The sequence below is a fragment of the Erpetoichthys calabaricus genome, chromosome 11 (assembly GCF_900747795.2).
Source record: "Erpetoichthys calabaricus chromosome 11, fErpCal1.3, whole genome shotgun sequence".
Taxonomy (NCBI): domain Eukaryota; kingdom Metazoa; phylum Chordata; class Cladistia; order Polypteriformes; family Polypteridae; genus Erpetoichthys; species Erpetoichthys calabaricus.
Genome location: NC_041404.2, coordinates 87,801,180 through 87,824,449, shown reverse-complemented (window position 1 = coordinate 87,824,449; position 23,270 = coordinate 87,801,180). Strand labels below are relative to the sequence as shown.

The 23,270-nt window shown below is 41.0% G+C and overlaps 2 protein-coding genes across 6 annotated transcripts in view; one reads left to right on the top strand and one right to left on the bottom strand.

Moving 5' to 3' along the window:
- Positions 1–80: 80 nt before the first annotated feature.
- On the top strand, positions 81–21,244 carry zbtb45 (zinc finger and BTB domain containing 45). 4 transcript variants are annotated; one of them, XM_028813557.2, is made up of 4 exons: positions 81–463; positions 9,706–11,000; positions 18,885–19,140; positions 19,398–21,244. In XM_028813557.2, the coding sequence occupies exons 2-4, from the start codon at positions 9,843–9,845 to the stop codon at positions 19,682–19,684; spliced, it is 1,701 nt and encodes a 566-aa protein (XP_028669390.1). In that variant the 5' UTR covers positions 81–463; positions 9,706–9,842; the 3' UTR covers positions 19,685–21,244. The 4 variants fall into 4 exon arrangements, with proteins under 4 accessions (XP_028669390.1, XP_028669391.1, XP_028669388.1 ...); XM_028813558.2 differs by lacking the exon at positions 81–463 and adding an exon at positions 476–658; XM_028813555.2 differs by lacking the exon at positions 81–463 and adding an exon at positions 476–667.
- Positions 20,703–23,270, bottom strand: part of LOC114661338 (transcription intermediary factor 1-beta-like) — a 114,366-nt gene continuing 111,798 nt past the window's right edge. For both annotated transcript variants that reach the window (XM_051933865.1, XM_051933864.1), the window contains exons 17-18: positions 22,387–22,521; positions 20,703–21,218 (exon numbers count right to left, since the gene is read on the bottom strand). In XM_051933865.1, the coding sequence (XP_051789825.1) occupies positions 21,024–21,218; positions 22,387–22,521 (330 nt within the window). In that variant the 3' untranslated portion in view covers positions 20,703–21,023. The remainder of the gene's footprint in view (positions 21,219–22,386; positions 22,522–23,270) is intronic.

Sequence of the window (23,270 nt, the reverse complement as noted above, 5' to 3'; positions counted from 1 at the left end):
TTTACTGATACATTTTCATTAGGAGTACTTTTACCGATGTTTATTATTGGATTAGATTGGCCCCTTCCTAATTTTTCCATTTTTGTTTAACTGAATGGTCTTAATGTTTACAATGTCAAAATAACTTTTTTTCGCATCTCGGGCGGTTCCTTAAAGCCACTTTCTGTAACATCTTTCGTTCGCTCACATGTCAACGTAACAGAAAATGAGTGTGCTGCCTAGCAGGAAAGCGGTGCCATTTCGGCTCCATCGCGGGTGTCCCTCGGCTTTAGCCACAGAGCCAGTTGGAGCCAACATGGCGTCAGCCAGGCGTATTAGATACAATTGACGAGAGAGGAAGGGTGGGCGTGGAAAGACGAGGGACAAGAGTTCTGAGATAAAAATAGATCGAGACACGCACGCCGAGTGGAGGGGACTGAGTCCACGCCGAGTAGGCAGATCAGCGGGAGTACACAGCCTCGGGGTGAGTCATTGCGCTTCCCGTGACGTCAGCCGGCGCGGCGACGGCTTATTGTTACAAAAGCAAAACAAAAACACGAAGATGTGCGCGCAGGGGCCGCCGGCTTTGTGGAGTAACTCCCTCGGATGAAGAGTGAAGGGCCAGGACAATTCTCGTTCTAGACGACTGCATGAGTGTCGAGGCATACCTGGACTTCCAGTAAGACTGGTAAAGGGGGGGGTTGGGGGGGTATTAGGGCGGAAGTTAACATTTCCGAAAACCGTAAAATGGGCATAGAGATGAACTTGGATTCCGTCTGCTGTCCGTGGCTTCACTGTGCTTAAGTAGCGCCAAATTGCACTGCCGGCGAAAAACAGAAATGCTACAGTTGTGACCTCCCTCACCAGAGTAGGCCTTTAAAGGACAGCCAAGCGATTGTGGTGAGGAGTGCCAAGGAGCACGCAGAGCTGGAGAGGAGTCATAGGATGCTGCTCGATTTAACCAGCAGGTCTAGAGCAAGCAGTTGAGGAGGACCCGACACATACGTTTGGAGAGGGCGTTCGGGGCTGGTTAGAGACTGCTGCTGTGGGAATCGCCATGGTTTTCACCTACATATAAAGCGGATGTAGACCTGCGTTCTTCTGTCAAGTCTTAAGGTTCATTGATGCTCAGTTGTGGTGCACGGTTTTGTTTTTTTTTTTTTTGCTTTGAGGGGTCACGATGGTATCAGTGTATATTTGTCATTTCTGTAGTGACGGAGGGGGCGCGGTTATGAGATTATGCCTCCAATTTAGTTACTAAGTACTTAATGTGGAACCTTGTGAATGGTTCCTGAGGTGTTGATGTGCAAGGCTGTATGTGTATGGATGATGTAAAATGTTTATCTTTTTTGCCACTGAAGAATGGTTCTGTTCTTTGGTACAGCACAGGTTTGTAAATTGTATTGTATGTAAGTGAATGGTCATGTCCGGACTTATTTCTAATGCATATCTGTAGCAGAAGGTGCGGTCTTGTGATATCTAAAATAAAGAACTATTAATAGGAAACCACGCCATCACAGTTTCTGTGTTGTTCGTTTGGTTCAGCCATCTGTCCCAGTTACTTTACATAATAGAGACCACATAGTCAAAACCGTCTTCCTATGTTGTATTGTCCACTTTCTTGTTTAAAGGATAAGTTTGGTATTTTTCAAGTTGAAGTTATTTCTTCACAAACATGGTGTACATGCATTTTCCATGCAAAGTTGTGTTCTAAAGTATTTTTTGTAAATTCAAAACAATATCTTGCCCATCCTTGTGGTTTATAGTAGAGGCTAGTTGGCCACGAGGTACCATCAGAAAATAAAAGCCTAACAACAGTTTTGACAGAAGAAAACATGCCTTCCATGTTTCTGGTGCATGTTTATGACTGTACATGGAATCTGGAAAAAATCATTTTATTGCACTTTCCTGGTACTATTTAAGTCATTGTAAGTATACATTTTCTATTTGCTTGTGTGAGTTCTCAAATAAATATGGAAGTAAATCAAAACAAAACCAACTACATGGCATGAAAAGTTTACTGTGATTTGGCCTTTCAAAAGGAAATCACGTTCCTGGGGTTAAAGATTATTGTCGAAGAAGACAAACACTGAGATGGCATTCACAGTTGGGGCTTCATAGACAATGCTAAATTCAAATTGCCATTCTTCTGTACTTTTAGTTTTCATTTAGTAGCAGAGATTACTGTTAAATTCAAAATAAATAGCCATACCTGTGCTTTAATGATGTGCATAAACCTAGACATCAACTCTGGACATTCAAGCAGAAAAACTAGAAATGTGTGCACTTGCAAAAAAATTTAGATGCATAAAACTGCGTAAGCCAAGTTCTACGCATTTTCCCTTTATAAATCCCAATCAGCATGAATTTTTAAGCATTTGCATGTGCCTATCCCATGTCTTTCCAGGATTTCACCTGTTTGAATATGCAAATCAATATAAATAGCCCCTTCTGCTCACTGTTTTGGTTAAAGCATGTGTAAAAAAAGAATTTCAGCAAATGTGAAATGGAGGTCTTACTCAGTAAAGTGGAGTCAAGGAAAAACATATTTGGTGGCTTAAGCAGTGGTATGAGCAACAGAAGGAAACTGAAGGAGTGGCACAGCATGAAGGAGGCACTCAAACGTTCAAGTTCAGAAAGTCGCACAGTGCCTGAAATAAAAAAAGAAGTGGTCTGATATCAAAGTCAGCATGAAAAGGCGAGTCTTAGCCCACTGTCTGAATGTGAACACCACTGGAGGAAGTAGCGGAATTCTGGGCCTCACACTGTTTGAACAGCTAGCTGTTGCAGTTATTGGCAAGACACTTCTATATATATATATATATATATATATCTCACCGCAACATTAATGAGATACATTTTTGCATCACATATAATTTTCATTTTAACAGAGTAGAAATGCTTTCTATTTACATAAGCAAATTTATTCTCTGACGGCACCTTTATAGCAATATGCGTGCAGTCGATCGCCCCAATTACATTTGGAAAACTGGATATTGCTGCAAATTGCACTTTGATATTTGCCCATTCAACCACAGTGTAAAGAAATCTATATTTGGATGACAAGCTATCTATCTAAAAAAAAAAAAATGTGAATTTCCCCTTGGGATTAATAAAGTATCTATCTATCTATCTATCTATCTATCTATCTATCTATCTATCTATCTATCTATCTATCTATCAAGCGAACAATACCATCCTATAGAGCTGGCATAGTGCAGCTCCGTGGTGACTGAGAAATACCCTCCTGTGGCTAAAAACCAGAGAGTGGACAGAACTTGCAAAGGAGCAGGTAGAGCTCAATTCCTCAGAGTCTGCCCTTGTAAAGCTGGTGCCAGTTCAGTACACAGCTCCAAGAGGATAGCTCTTGGAAATCGAAATTGACTCATCATCATGGGACAAAACATCAGTATGATCTCTAAATATGTGCTCTTTTCTAATTCTTTCATTTGTGATGTCTTCAAAGAATGCTAAAGCAGCCATGGTATTTGGAATAGTTTGGCAGTTCCATGTACTATTATTACAGATCAATTACAATCAGGTGCTTTAAATTTGTAAATGACTAGGGGGCTTCGCCCCCTGCTCGCTTCGCTCGCCAACTTCCATGTTTGGTTTTCCGGATACACACTTTTAAGATTTTTTTTTTTCTTTGAGTTGTTGCTATTTCATTAGTTTCACTTTTATTTCAGAACTTCTGTAAAAACAATATTTGTAATCTTGCGAGTCCCAATATGCTGAATCTTTTTAATGAGGTCAGGGTAGGTTTCTCTGTTTGGAATTTCAGCACAGACAAAACGATCTACATCATCAGCAGTTAATATTTTTTTTTTTTTACAAAGTAAAAAAGTAGTAGAGTTCTGCTTTGGACTCCTGTCTGTAAAGTCGTGCTATTTTCCTCTCACAGTTCCAAAAGTACATGGGGTTACCAAGGTGATACCCCAGCTTCTGTCTAGGTTTTTGTACAAGGGCTAGACAGAACGTTTTTGACTCCTGGGGTAAATGTAGCTTTTTAAATAAGCAGACAGATAAATATATATACATGAACAAAGTAACCAATAAATGCATGTGCGGTAAACTCCGTTTTTGAAATTCTCAAGATTCTTCATTTGTCACATGCATAGTTATACAGGACAACACTGTATAGTGAAATGCATCCTGATCCGCTTATCAAAAACTGTGCAAAGTTAGAAGAATATCAGATTAACAAAAAGTCATAGATTGAAAGATAATAGTATAGTAGAACGTAATAAATAAGTAAAATTATGTGAGTAAAGTAGAATTAAGTGTTAAGGTGCAATAGTGTAGTAATTATTGTGCAAAACCAAAGTTAGACTGGTGCATAGTTAAATGAGGCAGTTTGTTTGTTTGCGCTACTGCGATCTTTACTTTCTTTTTTTATATTTTCTAATTTTCCTACTTTCATATCCTTTAACTTTCTCCACATGTGTATAGCGCTTTTTTTTTTTTTTTTTTGAGCCTTTCTAATTTCACTGGTTTCATAGTCTCTAACCTGCTCTGCATGTGTTTAGCGCCAACGTTTGTAAACGTCTTTATGAAGTTCTGCTTTCTTTTACTCATTGTCTTTTAATTCTGAGCCGGATTGGACATGCTTTTTTCAATTCAGCTTGTTCCTTGCTGATAATTACTTTCCTTATTTTCAGAATTTGCACCTCGAGTATTCTTTTTTGCTCCCTTTTCTGTCCAATGCATTTGAGTCTCTTTTCTCCGCGCCACTCTCTTCTTCGTTTAGATGTCGACATTTCATTTATAACGTACTGTCTTTATATGCGCTGAGAGCCCTGGATCTGTGTGTGCTCAAATCCTTCACAAGACTGAATGTTTTGCTGCCTATTGTCCTATTTGATAGATTGTAAGTAGGGCGTGTCTTTGGTCTCACGGGTCTTTAAAATGTCTTACGAGAAGATCACGTATCATAGACTTGCTTTTTGCCTTCCAGGACAGGATTTCTTTTTATAATAGATAGATGTGCAATTAATTTTGATATATTTGATTAAGGCTGCGTCATGGATGCAAATCTAAAAAAGGAAGGGAAACCACACAGAAACTGTAGTACTGCTTGGTCACTGGGTGCTGGCCATTTGCAAAATCAAGCAGAAACTCAAGTACGCATGGTCTGAGGCAGCCGTTTAAATGTGTGTAGCTTTAAGCTAACTTTACTTATTATACACTTGATATGAGCATGGAAACAGGAGTATGCAACATTTTTGTGCTTGTGTAATGTTTAAAGATAAGGCCCCTGGTTCTTGTTGTAAAACACCTGAATCTCATAATATTGGTATTTTTTTGTTCAAAAATTTTACAATTTATTTTACAATGTTGTGCAATCACAAGATGGAGATCAGTACTTGACAACTGTCCTGGATGTATTCTGTACGTGTTTAAGCTTTTAGTTTATGGTGATACACCATGCCTCATTAGCCTTTACTGTAAAGCACCAATGAGGACAAGATATTTATAAAAATGTATAGAAAATTCTTACTTTTACATCATAATTTAACATTACAAATGTATAAGCACACATTGTGGCACAGTGGTAAAGGCTTTGGGCTTCAAACCAAGAGGTTGTGGGTTCGGATCCCACCACTGATACTGTGTGACCCTGAGCAAGTCACCTGTGCTCCATCAATATTTCTGTCTGTGAGCAGAACACACACACAGATACAATACACCAATGACTTATTAATTAGATAGATAGACAGAAAGAACTTTATTTGTCCCCATGGGGAAATTTGCCTTTTCACAGGAGCTCAATAAACAACATACACACAATGGTTTGAACACACAATTCACAGTGAGGCAGGTGTATTGCTGTTGGGATAGAGGAGCCTTGGCAACGTTTTTTTTGACAAATGTCTGAATAATTTGTTGGCTGAAAGTCCTCATTGTTATTGTGTTAGAGAGAGGATGTGTAGCATTGTTCATGACACCCAGTTTTGTTTCCATTCTCTCCTTCACCACGATTTTCAGGGGGTCCAGAGTGCTTCCCGTAACTGAGCCAGCCCTTTTTAATTAGCATTTTAATTTGGTGGCCATCTCTTGAAGTGATGTTACTATCAGCTCGGAATACCACAGTGTAGAAAATCACTCTGGCCATCACAGAGTTAAAGAATATGTGAAGTATGTAATTAACCCATATTAAAGGAACACAGTCTCCTAAGGAAAAAGAGTCTTCTTTGCCTTTTCTTGTATAGTTAGTTCCTCTATGTTATGAGACCAGTCCATCCTCTCATTGATGTGGACATGCATAGCATAAAAATATTTTGGTATTGGTAAACATAATTTTCTTCACAATTTCTCTCTCACACAACAAACGTACACACACACACATATATATATCTCTTTATGTCCATCATAATCCGTTAGTATAAGCTTAGATATTGTTACACATACTATCGAGCACAATATTGAATCAATACTGCAATCATAGTAAAGCACGACAAAGCCTGCTCACCAATAATGAAATGAAGCCTCTGCATGCCTGAAACACTACAGCCTCGTCCATTTGTTCAGCTCACTGCTTTAAGTACATTGCTGCCATTTTCCATGCTAAAGCCCACTTGTCCGTTTTCTTTTAAATTCCAAGTGTTTAGTGCATTTTGAAGGCTTTGTGCAATGATTATGCCGGTATGATCTTTTGGAAAGTAGCTTGTTTATAGATGTGCACATTGTTTTTTTTTCTATAAAATGTTCAGTGAAGGTCAGGTAGGGCTCACATGTTCTCTGGTGGTCACAAAGTATATGACATTGGGACGTTCATCAGTAATTTTCTCTCAGACCTCAGTCTACAACTTGTGCGATATTGTTTGAGATGATGGGAGAGATTTGTAGTACTTCTACCTTTTGGTAGTGATCATTTTTAGTAATACCTTACATATGACTCTGCTTTGTTGCTCATCTGACCATTGAAAGCCGAACCATCTTCGTGCAAAAGATCCATGGGTTCCCTTTTTACAGATAATATCCACATTTTATCTGCTTTGTGGTCTGATTTACTCCCATCACTGCATTCTGTTACCACCAAATGAGCTCAGATATGTGAGAGGTAAACTGTGAAACCTTTGTTAGGGGGCATGGGCTTTGAAGCTTAACCCAAGACAGGTCTGTTTCCATCTTTTCATACAAGAATGTATACACTTACCTAACAGGTGATTTTAATAGAAAGACCAATCATACACTAGCAATGGTAAGTGCAAAAACTCAAACAGTGCTAAGTTGTGTGTACTACTCAGCACTGTTGAGTGAATGCATGGCTCACAATAAAAAGAGAAGGCTAAACATCCTCAGGTTTGAAATGTAAAAATGTATTGAATATAACCTCAATATTCATTAGATTGCCAAGCCCTACTGTTGAGTAACATATTGTGCCTCCTTTGGCCTTCAGAACACCGTTACTTTGTCTGTGTGTCTACTCTGCAGAATGCTGGATGAGTTTTCAGGAATGTTGCACCATGCAGAAATGATTTTGTCGAGTAGTTACAGCAATTGGATGGCTACCCAGTCTTGCTCTGAGTAGCCCTTCCAACATCATCCATATTACTAACCGAGAATGGTAAACCGGATGGCATGGACGCAGGTACATGGCGATGGGACCATGAGACGTACTGCGCAGGCGCGTATAGCTCAACTAATGGAAATAGCAAATAAAACAACCGCCATATTGTGAGTGGCACTACTGCGGAGTGAAGTTAGGAATAATGTGCTGCTTGGGATTGTATAAACCGCTGAACGCTTTACACCAAATTCAAACACAATACTGCTCAACGATACACACACGAGCCCACCTGGATAAGATCAATGAACGCAGGCGCCTACGACACGCGTCTGAAACAGCGGAAGCAAAGCAGGCACGGGTTCAAAACGAACGAGCTCGACTGACGGATATACAAACACGAGCCCGCCTGGATAAACAACGCGCCCATAGCTAACGATTAACGACACAGCCACACAGAAAAGAGGATTCTGCACTGCACCCAGAGTCAAACGTAAGACACTACGGGGTCCACAAAGATAGTACGGAATATATAAGAGCACACCGATCAAAAAAAAATCAATCGTGTAAAAGCACATAGTACACACAAATCATGTGCTCTCAGCGCATAGAAAGCGTATAAGGACAATACGGAGAATAGACACCCAAAGGCATTGGAGAGAAAAAAAGGCAGATAAGAGATTATGAAAGCAGTGGAATTTGAAAGGCTCAAACAAACAATGGCGCGATACACATGCAGAGAAAGGTACAGAATATGAAAGCAGTAAAATTCGACAGTATTGTAGCATCCCAGGTGGCGCAGTGGTAGTGCTGCTGCTTTGCAGTAAGGAGACTGTGGAAGATTGTGGGTTCGCTTCCCGGTTCCTCCCTGTGTGGATAGCGCTTTGAGTACTGAGAAAAGCGCTATATAAATGTAATGAATTATTATTATTATTATCCCACCCAGGTTGAGGGCTTTTTGGTTTAAAGTGACTGTTAGGTCCGATTGAGGGAAGGCGGAGTACAGCACGGAGGACTGATAGCGGGGTATTGATTTCATGCGATAAGGGGCGGGGGGGGGGGGGCGTTGGAGAGGGTGCTAGAAAGTTGTGTATGGGGTTAGGAAGTCAGCGATTGTTCAGGTAAAACTTTTGTGACACTTTATCATGTCAGTCACTACAGTATCAAAGAAAAGATAGAAATGATTGCATTACCACAAACAAAAGGTTATTAATCATCAGAACCAGGTATAATTGAAAAAATACCGGGACAAATTGAGGTCTGAAAAAAAGAGTAGACAACAAAGTCTTTTCGCATCATTCAATGGACAAAATGTGGATTTACACAATAATGGACCATATGCTATGAGAATCTGTGGTCCCACAACAGTTAAAGGAACGACAAGTTAAATTTCAAAGAGTACACAATTCGGTCGGGTGTATATTGACGATCTCGGAGAAGCGATGCAAATTTTAACAGGCAAAAAGAAAGGTGATGTATATATTCCGCGAGTACCATTACACACCAAAGGAGATCGTGATATGCCATTCGTAGTAAAATGTTTACAGTTTACCGTGAGAATAGCTTTTGCTATGACAATCAATAAATCACAGGGACAAACAGAAAAACTCGGATTATTTCTTACAGACACAGAAACAATATTCACTCACGAGCAGTGGTGAAATTTGTTTTTTCAAGGGAAAAGATTTGTTGAGTGTTCTGCCATCAAAAGTACAAAATAATAATAATAAAAAAAAGAATAAGTCACTTGCTGCAGGCTCTGGTAGCTTGAGGGGCCATGTACTTTGTCTGGCTATTGCACAGCAGGCTGACTTATATATAGCATCACACTGCACTTGCTGCTTTTAGGGTTGGGCCTGCCCTCAAGTGTGTCTGCTATGTGCTACAGATACATACTGTATGTATTTTAGTCTCCAAGGGCCTATCTCTATATTTAATGTTGAACATCAGCCGTCATCCTTGTGTATGACGTGTATGTATGCCTTTAACTAGTGGCACTTGTGCCAGTGATCCCACTGCTGCAGGTCCATTGCACAGTGAGTAAGGGGTGATTATGGTGTTTTGGACAGTAAATGTTGCAGATCCTTTAGGCTTCCTCAGGAAAGCCACCTCCAAACTTAGGGTTACAAAACTAGATTCATTCCTTGTGTATACCACCCTCTTCCATTGCTTCTGGTTGTTCACTCTTGCTGATGACTATTTTTCTTTTTCTACAGGGCACATATCAAGTAGCAGAAGGACCAGCACAGGTTTAAGGCGTGCATCTCTCCCTGACTTTGTACATCAAGCCATTGGACTGGGCCACATCTTTTTAGTAGCATTATTAAAGTAGCCTCCAAGCCCAACATCTGCCATGTCTGAGCCCGTCCATTATATCCATCTGCAGAACTTCAGCAAGTCCCTTCTGGAGACTCTGAATGCTCAGCGGCTGGACGGTCATTTCTGTGATGTCACCGTTCACATTCAGGAGTCAACACTGCGTGCCCACCGCTGCGTCCTTGCAGCCTGCAGCCCCTTCTTTCATGACAAGCTGTTGCTGGGGTATTCAGAGATTTCAGTACCCCCTCTGGTACCCGCAGAGGCCGTCCGTCAACTGGTGGACTTTATGTACAGTGGCTCCTTGGTGGTTCTACAGTCAGAGGCCCTCTGTATCCTCACAGCTGCCAGCATTCTGCAGATTAAGACTGTTATTGATGAATGCACACAAATCATTTCTCAGAAGGGCCCCACAACCTCAAAGGTGGACATGAAGGCCCTACAGAAGCCTGTGTCAGATGCTAGGGGAAGCCCATGTAGCCGTCCTCAGGAGGAGGCAGTTATGAAGGTGGGAAATGGAGGCTGCACGTCGGATGTGCGATACAAGCTACGAGATCTTCTTTCCCAAGCTGCCCAGCATCACCAGAGGCTTAACACTGTGGAGAAGACTGATGGAGATGCAGAACTGGAGAGCACTGGGTTTTCAAGCGGTGCTGCGGGGGGTAGCAGTCACAGTCGGAAACAGAGACAGCCAGTAAGACTTCAGGTTGGGGAGCAGCCATTAAATTCAGCAGCTGCATTAGTGGTGGTGAAAGATGAGGAGGAAATGGAAGAAGGTGGAGATGAAGATGAAGAGCAGAGAGTAAAGGAGACGGAAGAGAGAGATGTTGTAGAGGTCTCCCCCTCAGATTTTGGGTATAGAAAAACTGAGGTGGTAGAAGCAGGGAGCAGTGGAGCCGATGCTGAAGACTCTTTGGGAGGCTACCCACCAGAGTCAGGGTCTGAGACGTTTTTTGCAGATGGCAGTGACGTCTTTCCTGATAACTTCATCCCTAACTGGCAGGTAGACACGACTCCTGACTCTGAAGCAGACTACCAGGGTCAGCAACACCAGGTAACTTCTCAGGTATTTGAGAGTGCAAGTCGAGTGTCGCAGGTCTTACACCCTCAGGATCTTCATTACACTCCCCGAGGGAGACCTCTGTCACAGATCAAGCAGCCACCACCATCACAGACAGCAGCAGTTTCCACCCAGGTAGGCCATGTGTGTGGCTAGCAAGGTCTGCTTTAGCTTGGTCAACTGCTGCATGCAGTGGCAGTAGACACGATCCAAATTCTTATATAGGTGGTTTATTGTTTAGATGGAAGTGGGAGGAAAAAGTTAGCAACTTAGGATAACCAGGGCATCCAGCTAGCTACCTGAAGGTCAGTCTTTACAAAAGCCATTTTGGTTTCTTATGCCAAGCATTAGTGTAACCAACTATTGCAGGATTGAGCTTGATGACAAGATTAGTGGCCCAGCCTTACTTGAGGGGTGCTTTACTTGTTTGCATGTTGGGCACCCCACTCAGGCTCCAGCAACCTCATAAATTGCATTTTCCAGTTTAAGTATTATTGGTTGTCCCATTGGTGACAGTTGTAGCAGATGACCTGGTTGGGATGTGGATTCTGAACAGGAAAGGTAGCATGAGACAAGTTGAAGGTTTTACAAAGCCCTCACATTAATTGGGGAAACATTCACTGGCAACAACTGCACAGCCATGGGCAAGGTGTTTTATGTGTATCCTCGGAAAGGCCGGCTTAAAGAGAAGAAGTGAGACCTGGACAGCAGGTCGGTAAGAGTGTCCCTTTGTAAAGAGAGGCAGGCCAACGAGAAAATGTCAGAGGTGAATCTAGTAGTGTTATTAATCGGTAAGTATCGATTGTAACATTTTAAAAACTGTTTCAATACCCATTTTTTATGGTATCTATTCTACTGCCTGTATTGGGAATGCATTAGGAATTTTGGTCCCTTCTGGCTTTTGACAATTGAGCGTGGAATGGCAGCCCTGTTTACACCCTCTTACAGGTGTTAATAAGATTGCAAATTCAGTAGTCTGAGCCTTCACCAGCATGCCTACAGGTGCATCTGAATAAATTAGAATATCATTGAAAAGTTAATTTATTTCAGTAATTCAATACAAAAAGTTATATAGATTCATTACACACAGAGTGATATATTTCAAGCATTTATTTCTTTTCATTTCGCTGTTTATCGTCTACAGGAAATTAAAACTCAAAATTCAGTATCTCAGAAAATTAGAATATTAAGTAAGACCAATAAAAAAAAAAAAGATTTTTAATACAGAAAAGTATGTCCATGTACATACTCAATACTTGGTCGGGGCTCCTTTTGCACAAATTACTGCATTAGTGCAGTGTGGCATGGAGGCAATCAGCTTGGATACAACACTCTGTGAACAGCCAGTTTGTTTAGCAATGACCTTTTGTGGCTTACCCTCCTTGTGTGGCCTACTGAACCAAGCTGAGAGACCATTTAAAGGCTCAGGACACCTTTGCAGGTGTTTTGAGTTGATTAGCTTTGTGGAGTGGGACACCATGAGTACAATATTGAACTTTTTCACAATATTCTAATTTTCTGAGATACTGAATTTTGGGTTTTCATTACCTGTAGGCCATAATTGGCAAAATGAAAAGAAATAAACACTTGAAATATATCACTCTGTGTGTAATGAATCTATATAATATGAGTTTCACTTTTTGAATTGAATTACTGAAATAAATGAACTTTCTCATGATATTCTAATTTATTGAGATGCACCTGTAAATGATAAAGACGGCAGCTGGAGTGGAGTCTAGAAATACAATTCATTGGCTTTTGACCAAATGGGGACAGAAAACCACAAGATATGTGCAAACCTGTATGCAAGATTTGCAACTGCACAACACCAACTAAAGGGGCTAACAACCAATTTTGTTGAACACTTGAAGGACTGACACGAGTTAATTCTAAATTATGGAAACCTTAATCAGTGTAAGCCTTTGGAATGTTTTTTTTTTTTCTCGAGTTTAAAATGTTGGTTGTAGTCAGTTGAATGTTTAATGCATTAAGAAGGTATCTGCAGTTTATTTTTAGCTGTGGGCCAGTTTTATTCTGTGCTGTTCATTCAGGGGAAACACTCTCATTAGGTTCCATCACTCCATCGATTTTTTTAATTTTATTTTTTATTTTAAACACTGACTGCAAAGTGTGCTTGTTGTAGCACTTTATTTTCTTTTATGTGTGATTTAAACATTGTCTTTCATCACATTTACTATATAAGGTGAGACAGTGTTTCAGCGCTCAGTTCCCTGTGCTCATGTACTCAGTGTATTACAGTAGAAGTTGAATTGTGGGATGGTGATGAAAGTGAAAGCTGATTAAGGTTGGCTGGCTGTGGCGGCTACTTCATGGATGGGGGTCTGTGTGAACAGAGCATGAAAAATGGTGCTTAGCACAGCAGTGACCAGATTTAAACTTATTTTTTATTGTTCACAGAACCATATTTTTACAATTTACAGTGATTGCCCTACTTTGCAATGATTAAAAATGTGTTTGTTTTCATCAGTGAAAAGATTCTAAAGTACACAGAATTGCAATTTATTTACACTGGTTATTGAAAATGGTATTGAATTTTAATAAATCTATTAGTATTGTATCAAAGTTTAAAACTTTGGTGCAAAGCATGACATACATGGAAGTGTAGTGTCCTTCAAGCAGAGCAAGTAACAAGGCACCTGCCTTTGAGGCAATAGCACCTGAATGCTTGGGGTGCAGGTGCCACTAGGGGGAGGTGTAGGCTGCTGCTTTGGACCTGGGAGTTCCCAGGAATGAGATTGGAAGCCATCTTGCTGCCACAGGTCCATTTAATGTGGAGAGGGCAAGAGAGGAAGAAGAGACCCAGAGCTTGAGAAAGAGACACATGTAAATGGCCATGTTCATGCGACTGAAGTGTTCTACAGGTGCTGGTCATAAAATTAGAATATCATGACAAAGTTGATTTATTTCAGTAATTCCATTCAAAAAGTGAAACTTGTATATTAGATTCATTCATTACACACAGAATGATGTATTTCAAATGTTTATTTCTTTTAATGTTGATGATTATAACTGACAACTAATGAAAGTCCCAAATTCAGTATCTCGGAATACTAGAATATTGTGAAAAGGTTCAATATTGAAGACACCTGGTGCCACACTCTAATCAGCTAATTAACTCAAAACACCTGCAAAAGCCTTTAAATGGTCTCTCAGTCGAGTTCTGTAGGCTACACAATCAAGGGGGAGACTGCTGACTTGACAGTTGTCCAAAAGACGACCATTGACACCTTGCACAAGGAGGGCAAGACACAAAAGGTCATTGCTAAAGAGGCTGGCTGTTCACAGAGCTCTGTGTCCAAGCACATTAATAGAGAGGCGAAGGGAAGGACAAGATGTGGTAGAAAAAAGTGTACAAGCAATAGGGATAACCGCACCTTGGAGAGGATTGTGAAACAAAACCCATTCAAAAATGTGGGGGAGATTCACAAAGAGTGGACTGCAGCTAGAGTCAGTGCTTCAAGAACCACCACGCACAGACGTATGCAAGACATGGGTTTCAGCTGTCGCATTCCTTGTGTCAAGCCACTCTTGAACAAGAGACAGCGTCAGAAGCATCTCGCCTTTGGACTGCTGCTGAGTGGTCCAAAGTTATGTTCTCTGATGAAAGTAAATTTAGCATTTCCTTTGGAAATCAAGGTCCCAGAGTCTGGAAGAAGAGAGTAGAGGCAAAGAATCCACGTTGCTTGAGGTCCAGTGTAAAGTTTCCACAGTCAGTGATGGTTTGGGGGGCCATGTCATCTGCTGGTGTTGGTCCATTATGTTTTCTGAGGTCCAAGGTCAACGCAGCCGTCTACCAGGAAGTTTTAGAGCACTTCATGCTTCTTGCTGCTGACGAACTTTATGGAGATGCAGATTTCATTTTCCAACAGGACTTGGCACCTGCACACAGTGCCAAAGCTGCCAGTACCTGGTTTAAGGACCATGGTATCCCTGTTCTTGATTGGCCAGCAAACTCGCCTGACCAAAATCTATGGGGTATTGTGAAGAGGAAGATGCAATACGCCAGACCCAACAATTCAGAAGAGCTGAAGGCCACTATCAGAGCAACATGGGCTCTCATAACACCTGAGCAGTGCCACAGACTGATCGACTCCATGCCATGCCACATTGCTGCAGTAATCCAGGCCAAAGGAGCCCCAACTAAATATTGAGTGCTGTACATGCTCATACTTTTCAGTTGGCCAACATTTCTACAAATCCTTTTTTTGCATTGGTCTTAATTGATATTCTAATTTTCCGAGATACTGAATTTGGGACTTTCATTAGTTGTCAGTTATAATCATCAACATTAAAAGAAATAAACATTTGAAATACATCATTCTGTGTGTAATGAATGAATCTAATATACAAGTTTCACTTTTTGAATGGAATTACTGAAATAAATCAACTTCCATCCATCCATCCATTTTCCAACCTGCTGAATCCGAACACAGGGTCACGGGGGTCTGCTGGAGCCAATCCCAGCCAACACAGGGCACAAGGCAGGGAACCAATCCTGGGCAGGGTGCCAACCCACCGCAGGACACACACAAACACACCCACACACCAAGCACACACTAGGGCCATTTGAGAATCACCAATCCACCTAACCTGCATGTCTTTGGACTGTGGGAGAAAACCGGAGCACCCGGAGGAAACCCATGCAGACACGGGGAGAACATGCAAACTCCACACAGGGAGGACCCGGGAAGCGAACCCAGGTCTCCTTACTGCGAGGCAGCAGCGCTACCCACTGCGCCACCGTGCTGCCCAATAAATCAACTTTGTCATGATATTCTAATTTTATGACCAGCACCTGTAAGTAGGTGGTAGACCAGGACTTGAACGCACATCATGATGGTAGCTCTTGTTGGACTCCGTTTGTTATTTTTGTGCTCATTACTTCGTTCTTTCCTACAATTTGCTTACAGGTATATGTATGTGTGTGTGTGTATATATAGGTATATACACACACATACATATATACAGCGGGGAAAGTATTAAACACGTCAACATTTGTAGCATTAAATATATCTTCTATGAACTTTGATCTTCAGTTTATGCCGTAGATTTTCAGTTGGATTTAAGTCAGATGATTGGCTGGGCCATTCTAGCAGCTTTATTTTCTTTCTCTGAAACCCACTGAGTATTCTTGGCTGTGTGTTTGGGATCATTGTCTTGCTGAAATGTTCACCCTTGTTTCATCTTTAGCATCCTGGTAGATGGCAGAAGATGCTTATCAAGAATGTCCCGGTATATTTCTCCATTCATCTTTCCTTCAATTATATGAAGTCTGCCAGCCCCACACCATGATGTTCCCACCTCCAAACTTCACTGTTGGTATGATGTTTTTGGGGTGATGTGCAGTGCCATTTCTCCTCCAAACACGTTGTGTGCAATGACATCCAAAGAGTTCAATTTTGGTCTCATCTGACCAGACTATATTCTCCCAGTATTTCATTGGCTTGTTCAAATGTTGTGCAGCAAACTTTAAACGAGCTTCAACCTGCTTTTTCTCCAGCAGTGGAGTCTTGCGCGGTGAGTGTGCATAGAGGCCATGGCGGTCGAGTACATTACTTACTGTTTTCTTTGAAACGACTGTACCTACTAATTCCAGGTCTTTCTGAAGCTCTCCGTGAGTGGTCCTTGGCTCTTGGACAACCCTTCTGATTATTCTTTTGACTCCTCTGTCTGAAATCTTGTGAGGAGCACCTGGTCGCAGACGTTTTGTGGTGAAATGATGTTCTTTCCACTTCCGGATTATGGCCCCAACAGTGCTCACTGGAACATCCAGAAGTTTAGAAATACATCTGTAACCAATACGATCAGTATGTTTTGCAACAATGAGGTTGCGAAGGTCTTGAGAGAGCTCTTTGCTTTTACCCATCGTGAGATGCTTCTTGTGTGACACCTTGGTAATGAGAAACCTTTTTATAGGACTAAACCAGCGGATATACATTTGCATTGATAGGGGGCAGGATTGCTTTCTAAATACCCCGACTTCTCGCACCTCCCTTTCTTCATGTGTTCAATACTTTTATCTTGTGCCACTCCACTTTCTTACACAGCTTAATTTATGGACTTGTTTGCTTTGATTTCTTTGTATGTGTGGATTACTTGAGTTGTTACTGACATCTGGTGAAAATTTCATGTCAATAGCCCCAATAGCTACTGAGTAAAATGTTGACGTGTTCAGTACTTATTTTCCCTGCAGTATGTATACATTTTTTTTTGTTTGTTCAATTTGTTCTTAGTATTATTTTGGTAAAAGTTTTGTCAGGAGAGCACAAGGTACACTGGGCAGCTAGAGATGGTCACCTGTGGGCAATTTCATTATTGAAGATGTTGCAACATTCTGAGGGAGAGTAATTGTGACTTTTGATTCTTGCCGAGTGTTGGGACTGGCACAGTGGCGGTCATATTTTGTTAAAATCCACCTCGTTTTTGGTGTAAATAAAACCAGTTACATTATAATTTGCAGAGGAAGCAAAGATTGGGCTGCGGTTTCCCTTAATGCGGGTTGTAGGCTAAAAAAGCAGATAGGTGGTAGTCTGTTTTGGCTGATTGGATATTTAAAACTATTAAATAAAATAATCAGCTGTGGTCAGCACCAGAGCCTTGTGACACTGCTGTCTGTGAAGGGTGACATATATCAAATGTGTATTTAATCCCCTTCTAAGGGTCTTTACCATGAAATGTGCTACATAAACCAAGATGGATTCAATGTTTGCTGACTTCTAAAGCCGAAGTAAGATTTGTGGGGTTTTGTAATACAGTACCTTGGAGCCATTTGAGTCTTCTGGTCTTCTTGTTGGAAGGCTTAAAATTCACCAAAGGCTTTAGGATTGCTCTTTAAGGTCTAGAGATTCTTGTAATGTACACTTCATGTTACAAGTTTGGCATCTGATACACAATTGCACACCCTGTATAATTAAAACAAACTTATAAGCAACATGCACATCATGCCATACACTTGTATACTGACTTCTATCTACAGCTTTGAATTAATAATAAAACAAGCTAACTAAAAGGGCAGGCTCTGTTCTGGAATGCACGACCCCATGGGTGCAGTAGCAAAGGAGAGAATTAAAATAAAACTGAGTGCCATTTTGAACAGTGCTGCACATCCTCTCTATGCCACACTCACCCTGAAGCCTTTCAGCCAATGAAGTATTCATTTAAAGTGTGTCAAGAAACGCCACTAGGACTCCTTTATACCAACAGGAACCCATCTCTGTTTAATGCTTCACTGTCACTGACAAATCAGAAGTGTTTCTCTTTTAGTAACTCTGGTGTGAGTTTCAGAGGGAGCTGTTGTATGTTACATTTATTTATTGAACATTTGTAAAAAGCAGGGTTTTTTTTTCCTTTAGGACAAGCAAAGTTCCTTTCTATTAGTCACTTAAAGCCCTTGACACACAACGCAAATTACAGCAGAACACCAGATATGCGCTCAACTCCAGGGCCCTGATTCAAGATTAAAATGGCATCATTTGCCAGTACAAAACCCAGTTAAATGAAGACAATTCGGTGCTACCCCCATAGCTCTCACCTCTGCAGTGGCCTGGAAGCATGGACTCCATTCCTGTCATCCTAACCTTGGATTAAGCAGGTTTAGAGAATGAATGGTGGCTACTCCCCAATTTCTTTTTTTGAAAAAAAAAAATTTTTTTTTTTTAAGCTCTTTCTGTAAAATGAGTTTCCATTCACCAGCGCCCATCCCTTCCTTCTGCTACCTACTTTGTTTGACACTGTATTGTTTTAAAATGGATTTCAGAACCCCACCTCTGACCAGATCAATCTGATCACGGTGTACCACTTACTGTACTTGGAGTTCAGATCAGTGTTTGGGTTCTTTCATTTAACTTAATTTATTTAGATCTGAAAATAACTAGTTCTTGCATCTCCACCAGTTAGCTGTGTTTGAAATGGCTGTAGGTTCTACTTCTCATGATGATTGCCTGATGGTAGTAAGCCATCCAAGCTCTGTCCTAAGGGCCTTTTTTCATCTCCCCACAGGTTCTTTTCCAATACCCAGTTGCACAAGCACAAAGCACTCAAGCCTTCTACGTGGGTGGCCCTGTGGTGACAGGGGTAGAATCTGTTAGTGGGGTGCCACCTGCCAGCAGCAGTCTGCCACACTCCTCGTCATCCATTACTGCTGGAAGTGCAGCTACTTCCTCACAAAGCTCAGAGACTTCCTTTGATTGCACCCACTGTGGCAAGAGTTTGAGGTCACGCAAGAACTACAGCAAGCACATGTTCATTCACTCTGGTAAGTGCTTTCTTACATTCAGTGATGACAGTCGAGTACCCAGGGCTTGAGATGAAAATGTGTAATGAACAACTACAAGATGCTGGATGAGTAAACCACAGACCACAATTATGGGAGAATGCGGAGTTTTTGTGAACTGTTTCGGGGGTATGTCATACACGGGGTGCCACAAGGGGACTTGTCATATTAGGCTGCTGTGGGAACTTCTGTGCAGCTGTCATTCTTCTCTTCTTCTCACCGGTGTCCTCTCTTTCCAGGTCAGAAGCCCCACCAGTGCAGCATCTGCTGGCGTTCTTTCTCACTGCGGGACTACCTCCTGAAGCACATGGTTGTTCATACTGGTGTGCGTGCCTTCCAGTGCTCTGTGTGCTCGAAGCGCTTTACCCAGAAAAGCTCACTCAATGTACACATGCGCACACACCGGCCTGAACGGAATTTTACCTGTGGGGTGTGCCAGCGGCACTTTTCACACCGTACCCTTTTGGAAAGACATGCAGCTTCACACATTGATGCCACCCACCCACCACCGACCTCCAGCTCCTAAATCGTGATTTCTGCTGCCTCGTTCTACCTCACACTGCCATCTGGATGGAGGCGCTTCACACTGTGGCCCTTTACTCCATGTACTAACCCTAGCAGGCAGCAAAAGCTGAGCTTTGGTGTGCGTCTCCTCACGGTTAATGCTAAATTACAGCACAATTACTGACTTTCGCTGCTTTACCCTGCAGTGACAGCTGTGCTTTGTTGTGTTGGGTCTCTAAAAACTGCATTCATAATAAGCCATTAAATGCACAACCCAAAAATCAGTGAAACTGAACATGTAAGATGGTGTGCATACAGAAAGCAGTGGCAGTCAAGCAACTGGCCACACAGCAAAGTGCTTTCCATCTACTGACTGCCACTGTGGAGTTCACCAAACGATATCAATGGCATTGCGCTGTACCCACTGGAGGCCAATGTGAAGCTGATGGACTGCTGCAGCGGGGTACAGGATTTTAAAAACTCTCAATTCCTTTAAAATATAATAAGGGGTTTCATTTTGATTTACACACCACAGCAGGAGCCCAGCGAGGATGAAGCGTTGTGTTCTGTTCCTTAACAGAAATGATGATAAACACTAGAGACTTGAACAGCTCCCTGATACAGCGAATACACATCTTTAACTTGCCCCGTTTGGAGGCCTTCTCCCCAAACCCATATTCAACCACCAGGCTTCTTAGCTGCGTGCATTTTTACTATGAGAAACACGCACCAGTGTACTGCAGCCAGAACATCACTTTGATCCCCTACCTTGGTTGGAAGATCAAGGTACAAATATGTCCTCCTACTCTGACCAGGTCCAAGTTCTGGGGCAGCTTAGGGGCTGATGCTCTGCTTCACCTAAATTGATACTGAAATAAACAGTTAACAGCCAAGTGTAAATACAGACTCGGGTGGTGTGGCCAATCAAATCACATAATGACTTCTCTTCATTGTGGACAACGCCTGTATTGGCCAATGTGGAAAACTGTTCTCTGAAGAAAGGCAAGGCTTTCAGGATAAATCAAATGGTTCACTCCACATAATTGTTAACATTTTAATTAGTTACAAATGTGGGTAGGTTTATTTTTGTTGTGTTTTTTTTTTTTTTTTTTTTAACACAAATATGTTAGATAAAAATAAGAGGTGCTAAACCCACTACCCTACCAAGCAGTAGATAGAAAATCAACTGTTGTCTCCATCAAAGAGCAAATATGTCACGACATAAAAAAAAAAGAGTATATAAAAAGTAATCCATGCAGAATGGAAGTGGTGTAAATCCACTGGAATTCTAGTGCTTCGGAGGGCAAACCTGTGACCATCTGATTAACCAGAGCCGCAGTACGGTGCTCAGCTGAAGGTCCTCATGGACACAGTTTCTTAGCACAGTTTTCTTCTGAATCACAGAACAAAGAATCCGCATTAATCCGTTTCCCCAAAGTAGCTTTGGAAGCAAGTGGCTTTAGAAAATCTGGGGCAACATTACCAGCAAAAACGTCCATCAGCTTCTGAGAGAAAGACAACTGTAGGTCTGTTACTACTTTGGTTATTTCTGGATTCTGGAAATATGAAAAGAGAAAGAAAACAACATTACAAAGAAGGGAGTGTGGGTGCCAGCACTCAAAAACAGCCCCATATCCTGACCTGCAGACCATCCCACACATTGCTGAGTGGACTCCCCGAGAATCGTGCCAAAGAGCCAGCAGACTGTGTGCGCATACCAAAGACCCACCTAGAGAACCCCACAGGTCCCTGCTTAGTGAGTCTCTCTAGCAGGACCACCACACCACGCTTCACCTGTTTGTTGTCTGGTACAAATCTTGTAATCAATATTTAACCCACTTCCTATTGTCCAAATGACTTGAACTTTTGCACACTTACTCACATCCGATGACAATACATGAATCAATAATCCGTTTCACTAATTGATCAATTAATCCATGTTAATAAAATTTTCATATGAAGAATAGTTAAAGATTTTACCAATAGATGGCACTAGTAACGGATAGAAATATTAAAGTGTTAAAATATTGATTACAAAATTATACCAAAAGAAACCCAAGACTAAACAGTTGAAAATAATATATATATAAAATACTTTTTAAAAACCACACTTAAATTAAGTTAAAAAGTAAAAAAAAATAAGTCTCTCATACATCACTCGTAAAATAAAAGTGTGGGTGCTTTTCATCAAACAACATTCAAAAGACACTTCTTAAAATCTTAGCAAAAGCGCCCACGCTTTTATTTTACGAGTGATGTATGAGAGACTTATTTTTTTTTACTTTTTAACTTAATATAAGTGTGGTTTTTAAAAAGTACATATGTGTATATATATATATATATATAAATTATTATTCCTTTCGTTTATGACTTTTAATTTTAAGATCAGTCTTTTCCACTCTTCGTGGTCTGCTACTAAATCAGACATATTGCTTGCAGTTAAAACTCTTGGGACAACATACCACTTTCTAAACCTTTATTTACTATGTCAGCATATTCTGGTAAGTGATCTACAGCACAAAAAAAAAGTACCTTTTATGTAAACTGTCGTGTGGTTGTTAATAAATCAGTTTTTGTGGAAGGTCGAGTAGTTTTGTTTTTTTTTCTCATTAAAATTGTTTAAATGGACAGACTGGGGTGTGTTCTCTAGCTTAGTCCTACATTTCGTACTCATTGGCCAAGACGCTGGCAGTTGGGTGACCAGCTGGCCCCTCAGTTTTATACCTGTGAGTACTTCAGCACATTTCCAAGCAGCAGCCAGACATCTCGGATAAAATCATCAACTGCTTCATATGGCGGTGAAATTTTTCGCAGCAGGCGACCTCGGATCAAGGTAAGATCAGTATATTTCTCTGGAGCCTGATACCAGAAAAAGAGAAACACATAAATGGGTGGTTAGAAAGAATGTTTACAAAGCAAAAGCACCACAGAATTTACATCAAAAGAAAAATGTGATATTAAGATGACAAGAACTGCAGCCGTGGAAAGCTGACACTATAAAAGAGAAAAAGCCAAATTAGTGCTGCCAAAGCGTATAAGATGCAGCAGGGAAGACGTGCACAAAAAGTAAGTACACCTCTTGGAAGGTTTTTTCTAACGTGGACATATCAAGATTTGATGTTCTCTTAAACAGTACCAATAGAAATGATGATATAATACAAACATCATGCCATGTTTATATTTTATAGTCCACTGCACAATTTAAATAAACAAATACAAACTTCCTATGTGGACAAACTACAGCATTTACCAAATATCTGAAATCACAATCGAAAGCAAATGATTACATCATCATTAGAGAGGACTCGTCTTATTTAAACATCACACATTTCGATTTGTTTGCTCACTGTTGCTAAGGTGAGTATTCGAACCAAACCTAAACCAAGAGAGAGCTCTCCGAGGCCTACAGAAAGAAGGCTAGAGATGCTTAGGAATCTTGGAAGGGATCTAAAGGGATTCCATTCTGTGGAAGATTATCTACAAGTGGAGAACATTGCAAACAACTGCCAACTTGTCCAGGTCAGATAGCAACATGTTGAAAGATGTCTCCAAAAATCCTAGAATTTCATCCTACCACTACTGTGAAAGTGCATGAAAGAAGCTGCCCA

Excerpts from the sequence above, each read along its gene's own strand:
- zbtb45 (XM_028813557.2), top strand. The coding sequence starts at position 9,843 with ATGTCTGAGCCCGTCCATTATATCCATCTGCAGAACTTCAGCAAGTCC. Across the intron at positions 11,001-18,884 it reads CAGCAGCAGTTTCCACCCAG|GTTCTTTTCCAATACCCAGT; the intron begins GTAGGCCATGTG and ends ATCTCCCCACAG. Across the intron at positions 19,141-19,397 it reads GCACATGTTCATTCACTCTG|GTCAGAAGCCCCACCAGTGC; the intron begins GTAAGTGCTTTC and ends CTCTCTTTCCAG.